Source organism: Ambystoma mexicanum, chromosome 3q, assembly GCF_040938575.1.
Source record: "Ambystoma mexicanum isolate Mex_15411 chromosome 3q, UKY_AmexF1_1, whole genome shotgun sequence".
NCBI lineage: Eukaryota > Metazoa > Chordata > Amphibia > Caudata > Ambystomatidae > Ambystoma > Ambystoma mexicanum.
This window is the reverse complement of record NC_090926.1, coordinates 10,275,624-10,293,879: the sequence shown is the minus strand read 5'-3', so window position 1 is coordinate 10,293,879 and position 18,256 is coordinate 10,275,624. Positions and strand designations below refer to the sequence as shown.

The window sequence follows — 18,256 nt, the reverse complement described above, 5'->3', positions numbered from 1 at the left end:
GGCAGGTGCCCTTCAACTATCCTCATGATCAAAACTGTCAGCAGCCATCTTAGCATAGATCAGTAATAGTGTTTCTTCCATAGATCCCTTCACATATGCACTGCTTAGGAGAGCCCAACCATTCCCTTTAGAAATCAAAAGTACCATAGAATAGAAAATACCCCAGGAACTTTAATCTTTCTTATTGCAAATATTGCAACTGCCATTTTAGAATTGTCCAGTGATGTCAATTATGGTGTCCAATGTCAACTCAGGCACTTACAGTTACACACTCAATAGAAATATAATATGGACTAGAAGGGACAATTCCCTATTACCCTATCCATCTTTTCAATTAAAAAAATGAATGATGGGAATGCTCGCCTAGAATGTTCCCTGGAAATTGAACACATTCTAGAATGGGAGCCTCCACTAAGGACATCTTCTTTTGTCAAATGTAAATGCGGCCATTTTAGAATGATCCAATAATACTTTATTGTTAGTAGGAATCACTCAACCTTCATAAACATGGACGATAGGCTAAAGTGACAAGGCTACTTTGTCTCTTCGAGCAAAAAGTAAAATTATAGTGGAACCATTTTCGAATTGTACACTATGTTGTGCTTCCAAAACACAATTGACTTCATGGGCCTCACTTTGGCTTCAGCAAAGTCCAGTCGCTGCCTCCAAAATGTACTTCATTAGTACAAACAGGCGTCCTCTTGAAACATGGCCATTTCTGAACTCTGACTGGACACTGAGTGTCACTGGTGCCCTCGTGTCCATGTGCTCGTCTCTGAATCTCAGCCACGTCTGCATTTCCGCACTCTTCCTGGCCTAACCTCCAGGGTGCCTTTCAGGCATGGCCTTTAAACCCTAGAACCAACCCAAACTGCGCATCAGTGATCGGAGTCCGACGGTCACACCTAGGTTCACTCGAATGACCCAGCCTGAAGGATGAGACTTTTACCACGTTATGCTAGTCGCAGTACATTAAAGTGCATAATGGGTATTGCAGTCTTATGTCACTCAGTGAACAGGATTGTAATCCCATACCCACTGAGGAAGGGCATTTCGACATTCAGGCTTAAACACCAGTCTGGCACTGAGGGCTGGGTCACTCGGGCACAGTGAGTACGTGTCTGTTTGTTTAGAGGGCAGGTTCACCCCTGGAGCTTTGAGTGGGTGGGAGGAGAGATATCCTACCTGGTTGAAGGATGGGGATGTCACTGTGCACTAGATGGGGAGGAGAGAGTCCCCAGAGGAGAGGGAAGAGGCTAAACGGAGAAATATTTCTTAGGTGGGGTGTGAAGGAGGATAGGGTTAAAAATATCAGCACTGGGAGTAGGAGGGGGCCAGATGAGAAGCACTGGGAGTAGGAGGGGGCCAGATGAGAAGCACTGGGAGTAGGAGGGGGCCAGATGAGAAGCACTGAGAGTAGGAGGGGGCTAGATGAGAAGCACTAGGAGTAGGAGGGGGCCCGATGAGAAGCGCTGGGAGGGGAGAGGACCAGATGAGAAGCACTGGGAGTAGGAGGGGACCAGATGAGAAGCGCTGGGATGGGAGAGGACCAGATGAGAAGCACTGGGAGTAGGAGGGGCCAGATGAGAAGCGCTGGGATGGGAGAGGGCCAGATGAGAAGCTCTGGGAGTAGGAGAGGGCCAGATGATAAGCTCTGGGATGGGAGAGGGCCAGATGAGAAGCTCTGGGAGTAGGAGGGGGCCAGATGAGAAGCACTGGGGATGGGAGAGGGCCAGATGAGAAGCTCTGGGAGGGGAGAGTGCCAGATGATAAGCATTGGCATGGGAGAGGGCCAGATGAGAAGCGCTGTCGGATGGGAGAGTGCCAGATGAGAAGCTCTGGGAGTAGGAGGGGGCCAGATGAGAAGCACTGGGGATGGGAGAGGGCCAGATGAGAAGCTCTGGGAGGGGAGAGTGCCAGATGAGAAGCTCTGGGAGGGGAGAGTGCCAGATGATAAGCATTGGCATGGGAGAGGGCCAGATGAGAAGCGCTGTCGATTTGGGAGAGTGCCAGATGAGAAGCACTGGGAGTGGGAGGGGGCCAGATGAGAAGCACTGGGATGGGAGAGGGCCAGATGAGAAGCGCTGTCGATTTGGGAGAGTGCCAGATGAGAAGCACTGTGAGTGGGAGGGGGCCAGATGAGAAGCGCTGGGATGGGAGAGGGCCAGATGAGAAGCGCTGGCATGGGAGAGGGCCAGATGAGAAGCGCTGGCATGGGAGAGGGCCAGATCAGAAGCACTGGGAGTAGGAGGGGGCCTGATGAGAAGTGCTGGGATGGGAGAGAGCCTGTTGAGAAGCACTGGGAGTAGGAGGGGGCCTGATGAGAAGTGCTGGGATGGGAGAGAGCCTGTTGAGAAGCTCTGGGAGTAGGAGGGGGCCAGAGGAGAAGCACTGGGATGGGAGAGGGCCAGATGAGAAGCACTGGGGATGGAAGAGGGCCAGGTGAGCAGCACTGGGCATGGGAGAAGGCCTGATGCGAAGCGCCGGGGTTGGGAGAGGGCCAGATGAGAAGGGCTGCCTGGGTGAGCAAAGGCTGAACAGTGGGTAGAACGGAGAGACCCGGGGGGAGGTGAGTTCATGGAAGCGGAGAGGAGGGCACTTATCCTTGAAGCCAAGGCAAGCTCCCAGAGTGGGTGGTGCTGGCCCTTTGCTTTTTAATTACCTTTTGTTCCTTCTGTGTCTTTGATGATGTGAATGTTTGATGTCAGGAATTAGACGGTGATATTTTCCTCTTACTGCATAGCTCTCAACTCACACGCTTTTGGCGGGTGTCACCCGCCTTCTAAACAGCTGACTCACCCGCCAAGCCTCCTGCATGTCCATTCATTTCAATGGGCCTCTCACCCGCCAAAAATAAAATCGGGTGTTTTCACCCGCCTTTGTGACACAAATGGTTGAGAGCTATGTTACTGCCCCTGTGTATATCCCTCCCTGCTCTACTTTCAGCCTCCTGGAGTGAATAAACAGGAAATATCTCTACCCCCCCCCACACACCCACTGGGCGATCTTGCAGTTGGTGCCCCGTGATAATAATTTGCTGGGGGTGGTTGCGGGGGTGTGGAGATCCCAGTGGAGCTAAAATAGAATCTGCATCCTGCTTCTAAATGCAGCCGGGCCTGGGTATCTCCATTGAAGGCACTGCACTTCCGGTTCACAGGGCGAATCCGCCTGCCAGTCCCCTCTCACTGTCAAGTCCTAGCTTAGTGAGGGGAGGGGCGTGGCACACGTGCACTCAAGTTTAGCGTTTGCGCCAGTCCCCTCTCACTGTCAAGTCACCTCCCACTGAATCAATGGCAATATTATGTGCGAAGACCTTCAACTGAAGCACAAAAAAAGCACAGAATAACAATACACACTGGAGGAAGGGGTAAGGATTCTGGTGTCAAGTTTGCTTTTCCCTTATTTCCTCCCTTTACCTTGATGAGAGCAAACAAACAGCTACTTCCGGTAACGTCGTGAATGACTCCCTGGTGCAAGTTTCTGTAAGTTCATTTATTTCATTAATTAGTTAATAGCAGCAGCCCACTGCATTCCTCAAATCACCCGCCCCCTTCTCTTCGGTACCAACCACCTCCCCAATCCCTCACCATTCCAGAACAGAGCCCAGGTTCATAGGAAAACTGGGTCCAGCTTCCTAGAGAAAGGTGGGTCCCCGGAGCCTCACTCCCAGGTCCTTTCCTTTAGGAATAGACATCCCTTCAGCACCCCTTCTTAGACGTGAATAGCAGATCCCAGCGCATCCTTTTTCACAATGGTGATGGGTTGATGGTGCTGTGTGAAAGGGTGTAAGACTTCCCTTGTCAGCAACACATTGTACAACTGGGTCATCAAGCAGTGCTGAATAAAATGCGCTCTACGGCCTGTGAGGGATTGGCACCTGCACAGTAACCCAGTACCATATGTCCAGAGTGGCCTGGGTGAGAACAACAGGCGAGAGGAGTGATCCGTCTGGGCTACGAACCTTTAGGCCCAGAGCCATGGCTGTAGCTCGGCAAATGTTTGCAACTTAAGTGGACCATGGCTCACCATCTGGTCACGGAAGACCTGGACACATTTGTGATAGCTCCGGAGAGCCCTTCGACGTGCCCTTGCCTGGGTGGCAAGCTGGGCCACTTGCCCTTGCCCGGTTGGCAAGCTGGGGCTGCTTGCCCTTGCCCGGTTGGCAAGCTGGGGCTGCTTGCCCTTGCCCGGGTGGCAAGCTGGGGCTGCTTGCCCTTGCCCGGGTGGCCAGCTGGGGCCGCTTTGCAATGGCCTCCACTTTGGCCCTCAAGGGCTTCTTCTTCTGTGTGCCCACAACCTGCGGCACCGCTGTCAGGCCACTGTTCTGTGATCTCTGGCGCACCCGAGCCAGGGGCTGCCCTAGGGCCAGGCCAAGATATAAATAGCAGTGATATTAAAGCAGCACCGGGCCCATTACGCGTGGAAGGGCATTGGGGCTTTCTTCATTCTTGAGAGCAGCTTGACACCCATCTGGTGCACGGGCACCATTTCATCTATGTTGGCCATTTCCTCTATGTTGGCCAATACCACAACTTAGGGAAAATAGCAGAGGGTTCCCCATTACCCACACTGCAGCTGAAACCAGTAATGCTCATCTTGGGAACTGTGGAAGACTGGGCTAAAAGCCCCCAATGCCTCTGCAAGTTGTTGCCATTAAATACAGAACAAGGCCTTAGAGATCAGAATGTCTCCTATCATGGAGAGGTGCTCTGTCAATTGCCATAGGTCAGTGAGAGGTTTCTTCTGGCCTACTACAGATATGGCTGAGCCGCACACCCTCAGGACTAGATTTTTTCTGTCCTGGTAGGTCCCCATTCTGTTCTCATGGGGAGTGATCTCAGTAACCCACTGGATCATTCACTGCACTCGGGAGCTTTATCATCCCATTAAGCCTGGATCTCCTTGTCCTTCTCAGTCTCCATCAGGAGCACCTTGTAGCCGCTCTGTTTGACAAATGCAGATCACCTACCTTATGCACTGTGTTGTTCCGGCAGGGCCTAGACATTGCCTAAGAATCAGAACAAATTGGACCACAGGAAGGCTTGACCTCTGTAGTGTCCTTCCACATGGCCGTCAAAGGAGCAGAACCATGTGCTCTATTGTAGCATTTTCTGGAGGGCAAATAACAAGTGGAAGAGCAATTACTCACTCCGTCCTCCATCCAGATATCCGTAGCGGCACACCCTGAGGCCTTATATTTGTCGGTGGAATCTTGTGATAAATAAATTAGTTACCCTTGTTTGTATGCCACAAACGGTGCATGCAGTGTCCCCGAATTCAGGCGCCATGGTCCGAAACCAACTCAGTGAGGAAGATTCCCTGCTGAAGGTAGAGAGCAGGGAATCCGATGCACTGTACCTAGTGAGTGATACAGTCCAGAGCAAAGCCTCTAGCCATCTGGTCAAATAATCTACCCTACCCAAGACCAAATGCTCGCTTCTCGAATCTGAGGCTTGAAATGCATGAATGAAACCAACCAACTTCATAGAAAAGTGTCCCCTACACCAAATCGCGGAGAACTTAGGTATCGACTTCTAATATTCAAATTAGCTTGCCCCGCTGATAAATCTCGGCGTACCTTTTCACATCTGCACTGGTGCAGTTCCATTTTATCTGATGCATGATCCAGGACAGGGTCCATTGTGAAAGCAAAGCCATGTAGCCCAGCAATTGCAGGGGTCTATACCTGACCTCCTTGAAAGACTACTGGCCAATGTCATACCTCCTCAGATATTTGGAAGATTGGAGAGGCTTATTCCACAATCAAAAATGTGATAGCTGGACGGTTTTGAATACATCTGAACGACTGGCAATGTTCTGGACAAACTTCCACACCACCGTTTTTTAGTCCGTCTATGCCACTGCAAAAGAGGTCCAGCCATATGTAAGTAAGTCAGGTGCTGCCACCAATGATAGCAGCCCAGCCCGAACTGCTAGGCCAGCCCCCTCTGCACAGAAACACAAACAACCTCAGACATATGTTTTGGCCTTGTTTGGCTTTCTCAGCGAGGTGCAGCTTGGTTCCCTATGGCGCAGCGACCAGACGACCCACGTCTGAGCTTACCCTCTCTTGCATAGGGAGACAAACTACAACCAAAAAAGTGATGGGTGAAAGGTTTTGAATAAATCTGGAACCACTGGCAATGCTCTGGGCAACCTTCTACACCACCGTTTTCTAGCCCATCTGCGGCATTGCAAAAGGGGTCTGCCATATGCAAATCAGTCAGGTACTGCCACCAATGCTAACAACACAGCCCCAACCGCCAGGTGAGGGCCCGTCTGCACAGAAATACATGCAACCTCAGACATGTTTCGGCCTTGTTGGGCCTCCTCAGTGAAGTGCAGCTTGATTCCCTATTGTGCAGCGAGCCAGGGATCCACATCTGGGCATACCCTCTCTCACATACGGAGAGAAACTACATCCAAAAAAGAGATGGGTGGAAGGTTTTGAACTAATCTGAACTACTGGCAAAGCTCTGGGCAACCTTCCACACAACCGTTTTTTAGCCCATTTGCGCCATAGCAAAAGGGGTCTAGCCATATGCAAATCAGTCAGGCACTTCTTCCAGCACATAGGCACCGGTGGATGCTGTAATGCTTTGAGATTAGGACTTCCAGTGAGGGCCAAGGCACAAGGCCTCCATGAACACTTTCTGAACTGAAATCTCGCTTTGGAGAGTCTTCCCTCCTCTTTTTGAGGGGTGTCAATATCCCCTTCTCCGGATACTTTATTTTCCAGCTCCCCAGTTTGTTAGAGGGGTGCAGTTTCACAGAGAGATATCGGAGATCTTGGTTGACTGACATATCGTTTATTAAAGACAGGATCCTACTTGCTGGATGCGTCTAGCATCCCAGGAATCTCTTGAATTCTGGGAAGGAGAGATGCACAACCTGGCACCCTCTGCATTAGTGTTTTCCCTGACTCTGGGTCAAAACCAGAACCTCAAAGCATAAATAGTCATTGTCCCTAGACAATGGACTACCAGAGCAGTGCAAATCACGGCCACTTTCAGGGTCTGCACACCCTCCCTTCTGTTGTCAAGTGACCCTGGCTATGTACATGAGAATTTTGCAAATGTCTGAAAACAGGGAACATTTCCGTCAAACTTGGCATTCGTAGGTCCAACACCATTTTGCAGCCCTTACTCCATGTTTACTATGCTCAGTATTCTACATTGATGATTACAGGCATCTTCGTGCCACCAATCCCCAGGAATGCTGGATAGTGGCCACACCTGTGGCTGGCCCCTCACTAATTACTTGCACTACCACCTGTTGATTGGATATTCTCTCCTCTTTCACACTGCACTCATTTACTCGGGTGGTGACCCCTCTAGAGAAACACCAACATGTGACGTCATGTGATGCATATGAGGAATCAACTACCGGGGCACCAGTGGTCCAGGGATGAATATCGGTTTCTGCCATCAATAGGTCCCACACCTCTAGTACACCAGAAGGAATCCAAACAGATTGGAACACAAGGAAATTCTAAACATCCTTGTCCAATTTTCGGTAGCGTGGACAGAACGGCAGGCTTATCTCCGTAAGGTCGTGGATCGTTGGTTAGTTGCAATACAGCGAAAATACAATTATTACCCAATGATAAAAGGGACTGTCCAGTCAAAGTTGTATAAAAATATCTACTTTATTATTATTACAACAAACAGTTCTAGCACACTACAAAATACAGCCCACCCTGTAAAGGAACACAGAGGACAGACAGTTCCACAAAGGAAAGGGATGCACTCTGGATACTAACAGGAGGGTAATCAGTAATGCAATCAGTCTTAACTGTTCAAGGTTATTTGGTTTCAGCACCAAGGAAGGAAGTGGTCGTAAATGTCACTATGCGCCTTCGGAAAAGGACAAGGGGGACAGAACCACAATGTACCTGGTGCTTGAGATGATCTTGATGCTCGACATTGTTGAGTCGGTTCCAGGATGCTTTGCAGCTCCTGCGACAGAGTTCAAGAAGGGAGGCATCTGCGGGTATCAGGCGGCAGGCAGTTTGGCAAGCGAGGCTGGATGGATGGCTGCAGGCTGGTCTACACAGCAGCTCGGGGTCAATAATCCTTGTCTCTGTGCTGTTTGGCGGATCTGGCATGCTGGGCAAGGCGTCTTAGACAGCTTTAGTGACTGCAGCGTGACAACAGCGGTGTAGCCGGTCGCGGTTCGAGGTCTCGACTGCCTTGAAAAATGTCCTTAAAAGATGGACGCTGGTTGATTCTTGTTGTGGCACTTCTCCTAGCTTATTCGCAGGGCTTGTGCCATCCTTTAAGGTGGACAGCCCCAAGCTGAGGATAGTGTTTGCAGGCAACGGCCTTGTCCTTTGTTCAGAGTCTCGCTGGCACTTCCCACCTAGGAAGCTAACTGGAGGAACCTAGCAGGGCACGCTTTGTCCCGGCTGGCTAGCGGTTCTGGAGCTGCTGGACGGGTCTTCTGAGTCTGGTATCTCCCTCTGTTCTCGGGGAGATGTTTAGGGGAGGGATCTTACTTCCCTCTTGGAAATCCTGGCCTTCCTTCACTGGCGGAAGATGTAAGGCAGACTGTACCTTCAGCCAGGGTCCAAATGAGTCCTTCTTCTTACTCTTTTCGAAGTCATCGCATGATCTGCCAAAAGAGGGGCTCAACCCGCTTTTAAAGCCATATTGGCCCCAGTGATTGGTTCAGGCTAAGCCTACCGTAATGAACCCATCCTAGGTCCCCACCAACAATCTTCTGCTATGCGTGAGGTCATAGCCAGAGTGCGTTGCAACAGGAAAGGTACGGAGTGACAAAATGTACTACTAAGTCCCACACATCTTCCTGTCTGTTGTTAAATAAAGTGTCTCGCTGGTTAATTGAGCTCGCTATGACTCCTGATCAAAGCGCAGGTTTCCCTTGAAGTTTGTGGCGAGATCAGACTTCTGTCTCCCTCAAATCACCTACTTCTTCCCTCCAAAAGGGGTTGCCTGCAGTAAACAGTTGTCCCAGACATGCCATTCACTGCCCTTCATACAGAGGGGTGGGAGCTAGCTTCAAGTTGACACATTGCATATCAAAGCGGTGCTAGTCTCCTGCCCCCTGTTGTCAGTTCTGCGCTCAGACCTATCGCAGGCCTGTTCCAATTATTTCTCATCAATATGCGCTGCCACCAGCAAAATGTTAGACAGTAGAGATGGCAGATCCATGGGGCCTTTGATATTTTAATTAGGCTGGCCATGGCCGGAGGAAGGTGTTGCCTTCTCCCATCCTGAGATGCTTTGATGTATCAGTGGCTGTCACATTTCAACTAAATGTAACAGGGAGGACTGCACCTGTATGCTGTGTCCCTTCCTCCCCCGGAGTACACTTGACTACGTGTTTGTTGTGCGGTGAGCAGAGGAAAATGTGTGCAGATTAGCCCCACACATTTTCTGAGGTTGATCTCCCATCATTCAATTTAATGACAAAACGCCAAAAAAGCCCAGGCGAGCGCACACTCCCCGTAGGGATGGTCGAATTCCCCACAATGCATGCATCCGCTTTGCACTTGGGAGGGCCAGAATGGGGATGTGGAGGTGTTCAACAATCCCATAACCAGGTCTTAGGCCTAGAAGAGGCGTACTGGGTTTCTGAACAGTTGCTCATGGAATGGCCTGCATCTTCCCTCGCCTCGGCTGTTCTGCAGAGCACGATGATAGACTTTCACAGTCAGTGGACCAAGTTCTCGAATTCTGTGAGTACTAGCAGCCTCTTGTCATTGGGGCGAAAATGACGCAGATCAGTAAAAACAACTTTTCGCATGTTTTCTTTCATCCATGCCTCTTTCTTCTAGTCCGCCATGTGCATGCATAACAATTCATTTCCCAGCTGGGGCGGTAAAAGGCCCAGGAGAATACAGCTGAGCCTCATTCCCAGATTGAGGTCAAAGGGAGAGAAGGACAGCGCAAGAAACAATAACTAATACAAACACCAGTGGGACTGAAGGGCACATCGCTCTGGCTGTATCTTTCTGTAGGACCCCCCCCCCCTCACCTACAGTGCCTGGGTTGTGCAGGTCTCCCCTACATCTGAGAAATGAGGCTTTGCTTGGAATGTCTTCCCCTTGCTGGCGCCAGGCAGAGCTCCGGCGCAGTAAGATCCTCCTCCATGGACTCTATGGTTGTCTGCCCAGAGGGACCTCACAGCAGCACCCACTCCTTCTCTTTCCTGTCTCACTTAGTGCAGGGTCCCTTTCTCTCTGGAGTTCAGGGTTTCATCTCAGTGCTTTAAGACAATGTGAGGCTTTTTCATTTCATACTAAGGCGATTACTAACATTGGGCATTCTTTTCCTCCCCACCCCCCTCTCCCTGCCCCCTCCCTGCCATGTCTCTTCCCCACTCTCTGCTGCCTGGTTGTTCTTCTGTTGTCCTCCTTCCCACCCTGCTGCCTCTCTCCTTCTCTGCCATGGGTGATGTCTACCTCTGCCTCCTCCTGGCTCTTTCTCTGTCTCCCTCTGCTCTCTCTGTCACACTTCCCTTCATTCCTGCCCCTCCCGCCACCTTGCTCTGCTTCTGCCTCTTTCCTTTCTCTGGGTCTTCTTTGTCTCCTCGTGCTCTGTTACTTTCTTTATGGATTCCCTTCTTGCTCTTTGCCCTGCTCCTCTTTCTTTTGCACCATTTCCCCATTATATCGTGTTCTCTCTCTCCGTTACTCTGACTCACCTCTCCCTCTCACTCCCCCTTTCTCCTTTCAACAATCGCTGTGTCTTTTTCTCTGGCTGACGCTCTAACGTCTTCTCTGCATTCACCTCTTACCTTTCCCCTTCTCCTCTTTCTTCTTCCACCCCTCTCTCACCTCCCCCCCTCACTCCGGCGTTATCTTTTCTTTGATTCCAATCCATCTCTGTCTTTCTTACTTCTTTCATTTCATTCTTTCTTAATATGTTAATCATCAATCTCGCTCCTTCCCTCCCACCCACTTCATCCCTTCCTGATCTTCCCCCATCATGTCTTACTCTCTCTATTCTCCTTTTCCATCTGTCCACCACTTAACTCATCCTCTCTCCTCTCTTTGTCTACCTTTCCCTCTCCTATCGCTCCACCTCTCAACCATCTTCCCCTTGCTCTTGTCCATCAACCTATCTCTTGCTGCGTCCATTTTTCCTCTTGCTCACCCCACCCCGCCCGTCTTCTTTTTCCCCTCCCCTCTTTCCTTTCCACTCGTTGGTCCATCTCTCTCTAATTCCCTGTTTCCTCTCCATGACCTATCCCTCTCGCCAACTCTCTTCTTCGTCCCTTTGCTTGCCTCAATGTTCCCTTCTGCATCGCTCTCCTTCGTCTCCTCCTCCTCCTCTTTCCCATGTACTGTGTCCTGTATCCCTTTGCCCCCTCCTCGCCTATCTGCTTCTTCTGACATCTTCCTTCATATCGTCCTCGCCTCCCCTCTTTTACCCTTTGTCTCTCTCCTGTCTTCTATCATCCATTTTCTCCTTCCCTCTTTTATCTACTCCGCCCTGCTTTTGTCCCATTCTCCACTTTACCCATCATTTTCTCTTCACCAATGATTTCCTTTGTTTTCTTAATTTTGCTGCTATGCCTTCCTTTACTGCTTTATCGTTTTCTCTTCTTCTCTCCCTTATCTGTTCCCTCTAACTTTTTATCATTGCCCTGTCCTCTCTCTTCTCTCCCCTCTCCTCCCTGTTTCCTCACACCCTCCTCCATCCCCCCATCTCCCCTTTCGCTTGCTTCTCTGCTTCCCTTCCTTTGCTCCTCCCCTTCCCCTCTCTTCTCCGGTCGTCCCTTTGCCCCTGCAGAAGCCCAGCGCTTGCCGTACTATGCCACCTATTGCCCTCTCCGCCTCCTCATCCACACGGTCTGCACCAGCCACTACCTGGACATCTTCATCACGATCATCATCTGCCTGAACGTGGTCACCATGTCCCTGGAGCACTACAGCCAGCCGCCGGTGAGTGACGCCCTCCTCGATCATCATCTCTGAGGAGCCTTTGCATCTCATCCCTGCCCTTTGCTCATGGATATCTCTGTGTCGCCCGCTGTTCTGTATGATTGCTCAGTCTCTCACCCCTATCATCAGGTAACTGCTCTGTGCCTCTGCTTTCTCCATCTACACCTATTCCTGAGAGACCACCACCCTTCTTCTTCCTCTTGATCATTCCTGAGGAGCCTGTGCATCTCCGCTCTAGCCTTCACCCATGGGTCTCTCTCTGTATAATCGGTCAGTGCCACCGCATCATCAGGTAACTGCTCTGTGCCTCCGTCTACAACATCTGCACCCATTCCTCAGGGCCAGAGGCAGCTCTTCTTGCTCTAGGCCATCCCTGATGAACTGTTGCGTCTCATATACACTGTTCCTGGGGGGATAGCTCTGCAATTGTTCTTACTCTGCATCCTCCATTGTCCTGTGCTACTTATCATTGGGAACGACTCTGTGCCCACTTTCCTTCTGCATCCTTCGCAGAGGGACCCCTGCACTCCTGCTTCCTTTGCTATGGATTACATTTGGAGCAAATAATTAAATCAGGTAATCTCCCTTAGTTTTTGTTAATGGGGGGTCATAGTCTCGGCACAGGAGAACAAAGCACAAAGCACTTATACTAAGAAAGACTAATGACTACCCCTCTCATCGTCCAGGCAGGTTGGGTAAAGTGATATGTCTGTTAGTCACATTTGTTTATAATGCAAATCTCCTATTGCTAAACCAGCGTACATAACCATCTTACTTATACACTTTCACAAAATACAAAACATTACAAATCAATAGTCATAAATGTGTCTACATCAGTTTATTATCAAAAGCACATTTAGAAAATTAAAAGAGAAAAAAGAACGATATATAGATATCAATCAATAAGTACATAATCAGCTGAGTCTAATCTTAAAAACATGATAGGGGTTAGAAAATACAATGAGAACTGGCTGGTATTGATGCAGCCGTATTCTAGATATTAGACTTTAGGAATTAATAAGTCTTGTCTTGTGTCGACATGTTTCGGCCTTGTTGGAGATTGAGACACTATCTCTAGTGTCTTAACACCTGTAGTTTTTCGGCCTTCTTCAGGACAGACAATTTCTTTTATTCAAAATGGAAATCTCTTTCATATACCCCGGTCAATTTGAATAGTCTAAAAAAATACATATAAAAATATTGTAAGCAACAATAGTCTCAAATACCAATATAACATATGTTGTCCAATGTAAGAGATTATTTGTGCAAATGTTAACAGGTTTGTACGCTATCTACCTTCTCTAATTCAAAAGTTCATGCAAAATGGAGAGGAACACATATTTAAAACACATCGTAACTAGCATTAAAGTCCCACTTTTGGGACACCAAGCACACAGTATATATCACACTAGACCACAACTTACATCCTGAATGGACGTGAGAAAAACGGCTACGAATAGCTGTAATAGTGTAGAACTTCTTATCACCGGGGGTGCATAGATCGCCTGTTCGTTTATTCACCCGGCCCTACATTTGGAGCAAGTCACAGATCAGCTGCACCCATGAAGGCTATTCATCTCAGGGACGCTTATGGATGATGAATTCTGCAATGCTAAGTCTACATACGTCCTTCCGCTTAAACATACATTTAATTACAGGCTCCCTCTGGGCACACACCATTGCACATTGAACTATCAAAACACACAAAGCTGCACAGTAGTACAGTATATAGAGGTTCGATGGGCACAGTACCTTCTAACAAAAGGACATTGAATGGTCAAACCATGTGGCAGAGGCACTTCCAAGGGGTGGGTTACTATTGGTGAGCTAAGGGGTGTCACTGAAGGATCAGAACTTCATGGGGCTAACAGTCCCTGGTTCTTAAATGGAGGTCAACCCTCTTCTAGATAGACCAAACACTCACATGTTCTTTCCCCATGTGGCTAGAATCTCCCTAAGAAGATCCTTAGGAACTACACGAAGTGCCTATAGATCAGACCTCCAGAGGTCTAGCCCTCCCTAGCAACATGGAGGGGAGCGCCTCTCCTGAGTGGCTGAAACTCCTGGCACTCACATGCTCCACCCTCAGGTGGCTATACTCTCCTTAGGACGATCCTAGGAACTACAGGTAGTGCCCCTAGACCAGGCCTCCAGGGTCTAGCAATCCCTAGTAACAGGAAGGGGAGCACATCTACTGAGTGGCTGATAGTCCTGACACTCGCATGCTCCTCCCTCGGGTGGCTATACTCTCCTTAGGAAGATCCTTAGAAACTACAGGTAGAGCCACTAGATCAGACCTCCACAGGTCTACCCCTCCCAAGTAACATGGAGGAGAGCACACCTCCTGAGTGGCTGATAGTCCTGGCACTCACATGCTCCTCCCTCTGGTGGCTAGACTCTGCCTATGAAGATCCTAGGAACTACAGGTAGTGCCACTAGATCAGGCCTCCAGAGGTCTAGACCTAGTAACATGCAGGGGAGCACGTCACTTGAGTGGTTGATTGTCCTGGCACTGACATGCTCCTCACTCGGGTGGCAAGACTCTCCTCAGGAAGATCCTATGAACTACAGATAGTGCCACTAGATCAGACCTCCAGTGGTCTAGTTCTCCATAGTAACATGGAGGGGAGAGCCTCTCTTGAGCGGCTAATAGTCCTGACACTCACATGCTCCTCCCTCAGGTGACTAAACTCTCCTTAGGAAGATCCTAGGAACCAGAGGTAGTGCCCCTAGATCAGACCTCCATAGGCCTAGCCCTCCCTAGTAATATGGAGGGTAAGGCCTCTCCTGAGCAGCTAATAGTCCTGACATGCTCCTCTCTCGGGTGGCTAGACTCTCCTTAGGAAGATCTTGAGGAACTACAGGTAGAGCCACTAGATCAGTCCTACAGAGGTCTAGTCTTCCCTAGTAACAGGGAGGGTAGCACATCTCCTGAGTGGCTGGTAGTCCTGGCACCTACATGCTCCTCCCTCAGGTGACTAAACTCTCCGTAGGCAGAACCTTAGGAACTACAGGTTGTTCCCCTAGATCAGACCTCCAGAGGTCTAGCCTTCCCTAGTAACAGGGAGGGTAGCACGTCTCCTGAGTGGCAGATAGTCCTGGCACTCACATGCTCCTCCATCAGGTGGCTAGCCTCTCCTTAAGAAGATCCTAGGAACTACAGGTAGTGCTACTAGATCGGGCCCTCTCTAGTAACATGGAGTGGAGGGCCTCTCCTGAGCGGCTAATAGTCCTGACGCTCACATGCTCCTCTCTCGGGTGTCTAGACTCTCTTTAGGAAGATCCTTGGGAAATACAGGTAGAACCCCTAGATCAGACATCCAGAGGTCTAGCCCTCCCTAGTAACATACAGGGGAGTACAACTCCTGAGTGGCTGATAGTCCTGGTACTCACATGCTCCTCCCTCAGGTGGCTAGACTCTCCTTAGGAAGATCCTAGGAACTACAGGTAGTGCCACTAGATCAGGCCCTCCCTAGTAGCATGGAGGGGAGGGCCTCTCCTGAGCGGCTAATAGTCCTGATGCTCACATGCTCCTCTCTCGGGTGTCTAGACCTAACTCAGCCATGGGAATGGCCAGGGGAGTTGCTAGGTCTGGAAAAGACCCGGGGCTACGCTGATGTCGGAACTGTTGGGACTGGGGGCTAGCTAGTCTTTTGGCTGTAGCTCCTGAGATTCTATCAGGGGCTACAACCAAGAAATCAAGGGCTATAGCCCCCTTAGCCCCCCCCCAGCAACGCCCCTGGGAATGGCCCTACCCAGAAGTGAATGACCTTTGATTACGTCATGAACATGTCAGTACAATTATTGTATTGAGGGCAGGGGCGTTGCTAGGGGGGGGGCTAAGGGGACTATAGCCCCTGATCTTTTGGTTGTAGTCCCGGATAGAATCTCAGGAGCTACAGCCAAAAGGCTAGCTAGCCCCCAGTCCCAACAGTTCCGACATCAGCGTAGCCCCGGGTCTTTTCCAGACCTAGCAACTCCCCTGATTGAGGGGAAATGTATGCCCAGATGGTCTCGCATGGGAACTGCCACAGACCCCATCTTAGCCCCAGGGGTTATTGACTTTAAATACTTTCCATAACCTCAACATGAGGATTGCAATGCTTGAAATGCTGCGATCCGAAGCAGCGATACGGGATTATCCTCTCATGCCACATCCTTCTAAATGTACCCTTCATGCTGTGCACTTCTAATTGTATGCATAGTGCTGTGTACTGTTGCTATACACCCTATGCGTAGAGCAGTACCTTGCTGCACAGCCTGATGGGCACTGAACCCCAATACATACATATCTGTAAAGACCCCGGACAAGCGCATATCCTGGATGCCCTCAGTGTGAAACTAGAGATCGATATTCATATTATTCAGGCAAATGGGCCCTACCCCATGATAGCGAACACTAAACCCTAGTGCTATCTGCCCTTCCTCCACCCTAATAGGAGCCTTTGAGCAATACTGTAGGATGCATTGCGAAACCCCATGCACTATGGAAGTCCTTAGCTACATGCACACTCGCAGCCCCTAAAAACAGGAGACTGCCACCCTGATATGAGTGCACGTTCCCAGGAACAGGCATGGCCATGTTCCACAACCTCAGGGGGCTTTCTAGGGTATGGCAGTTTCCTCAACCCTTCCACAGGGACTAACCATCCTTGTGGGGTACTCAGATGACAAAGATATAGGATAATCAGGATATGTGTATGCAGAGAGGTACACGACGGGCAGGTGACTCCAACCCTCACCCCCAAACGTGCAAAGATGCTCCGATTGTCTCCATGTCCTCTAAGGGCCTTCTTCCTGCACCTCACCTCGCCATCTCCTTAGGAGTGCTGTGTCTCTCTCCCTATAAAGCATCTCTCAACACCATGAAGAAAGGAGCGAGGTTCCTCCTTCCCTCCCTCGCTGCCTCATCCCTCACTCCATCCGTCCCTCCCTCCCTTCCATCCTTCCTTCCTTCCTTCCTCCTTCCTTCCTTCCTTCCTCTTTTCCATCCCATATTCTGTCTTCTCACCTTCTCTGCTTTCTCTCTTTCCTTCTTACTTTTTCCTCCTTCCATCCCTGAACCAAATGGGACCTTGATTTACTTCCTTTCGATTTCCCCCATCTCACTGCTATCACCCCCACTTATTTTTCCTTAATTCTTCCCTCACACCCACCCTCCTCCTTTTCATGTATCTTCTACTTTCTTTTTAGCTAGAAAGGTTTTCTAGGTTCTACCAATTTGATTGCCGTGTTCACCCTCAAACTTGATTTCTTTGAACCTTCCCATTGTATACATGTTCACCCTCTCTATTTCTTATTTATGTTTCACCTCTTTCTCTCTCTCCCACCTCTGTTGTTTCCATTCCCTCAGTTTCTCTCGATTTTTCATGCATGTCTCTCTAATCCTTTTTATCCAACAGCGCCTACCTGATCCCTGCCCCACCCAGAGCCATTTATAGCCACACACGCTAAAATAAAAGTAATCGTTCATAACCAAACCCCGATTTAAATGCACCCCTCATCTGATTCTTCATGTTGTGTGCATAAAATAAAGAGACAGCCCTCCCCTCCACACAGCCTGCAGCACTGTGCATTGCATTTCAAACAAAACCTTTGTATGTCTTGCATCCTTTGTCCGTATTTTTTCTCGCTGTCTGTGCATAGTTATTATTCTTAATGTATTATTTTCAAATGTAAACTTCCCTTTTGACTCTATTAATCTATCTATCTATCTATCTATCTATCTATCTATCTATCTATCTATCTATCTATCTAGATTCCTATCTAGTTATCCTGTAATTGTCTTCTCTATAGTAGGCGAACATTTGAGTATGTTTAAGTGAAAAAAGGTGGAATTGAAAAGGTGGAACATATGTTAGATGTAGCTGTAGATGAATGATTTCGATGGTGTGACTCCATGGTGTGGGACGTGTTAGATTGATGACATCATCAAAATGGGCGTCAACAAAGCTAAACTAAAAAAACTCTTCAATATCTCAGTTATTTTTTGTCAGTTTTTACTTTTAAAGGTCTCATATGAAAGGTATTGTCAGGCCGAAAAAAAGTGTTCCTAGCAATTCACTGTGAAGTCACTGGTAGGTCACAAATGTTCATATGTTATGAAACCTCATTTGGACTTTTAATTCGAACATAAAAGCAATCAATATGAATTTTGAGCTATTACTACTTTTTATTAACTTGTGAAGTGTGATTATGTACCAGGACTGAACCTTTGAAAGTATTAACCTTGGCATAACATAATTACATGGTGACCTTTAGCAGGTCACTAATTGGGATCAACATCCTCTTTACTGAACTCATCGTCACCGTCAGAGTCTGATAAATTGGCTACAGTGTGACAAC

The 18,256-nt window shown here is 49.0% G+C and overlaps 1 protein-coding gene across 3 annotated transcripts in view; it reads left to right on the top strand.

The window, feature by feature from the left end:
* The window catches only part of CACNA1I (calcium voltage-gated channel subunit alpha1 I), a 1,993,092-nt gene that overhangs the window by 1,776,857 nt on the left and 197,979 nt on the right, over positions 1-18,256 (top strand). For all 3 annotated transcript variants that reach the window (XM_069652938.1, XM_069652937.1, XM_069652936.1), the window contains exon 26: positions 11,760-11,911. In XM_069652938.1, the coding sequence (XP_069509039.1) occupies positions 11,760-11,911 (152 nt within the window). The remainder of the gene's footprint in view (positions 1-11,759; positions 11,912-18,256) is intronic.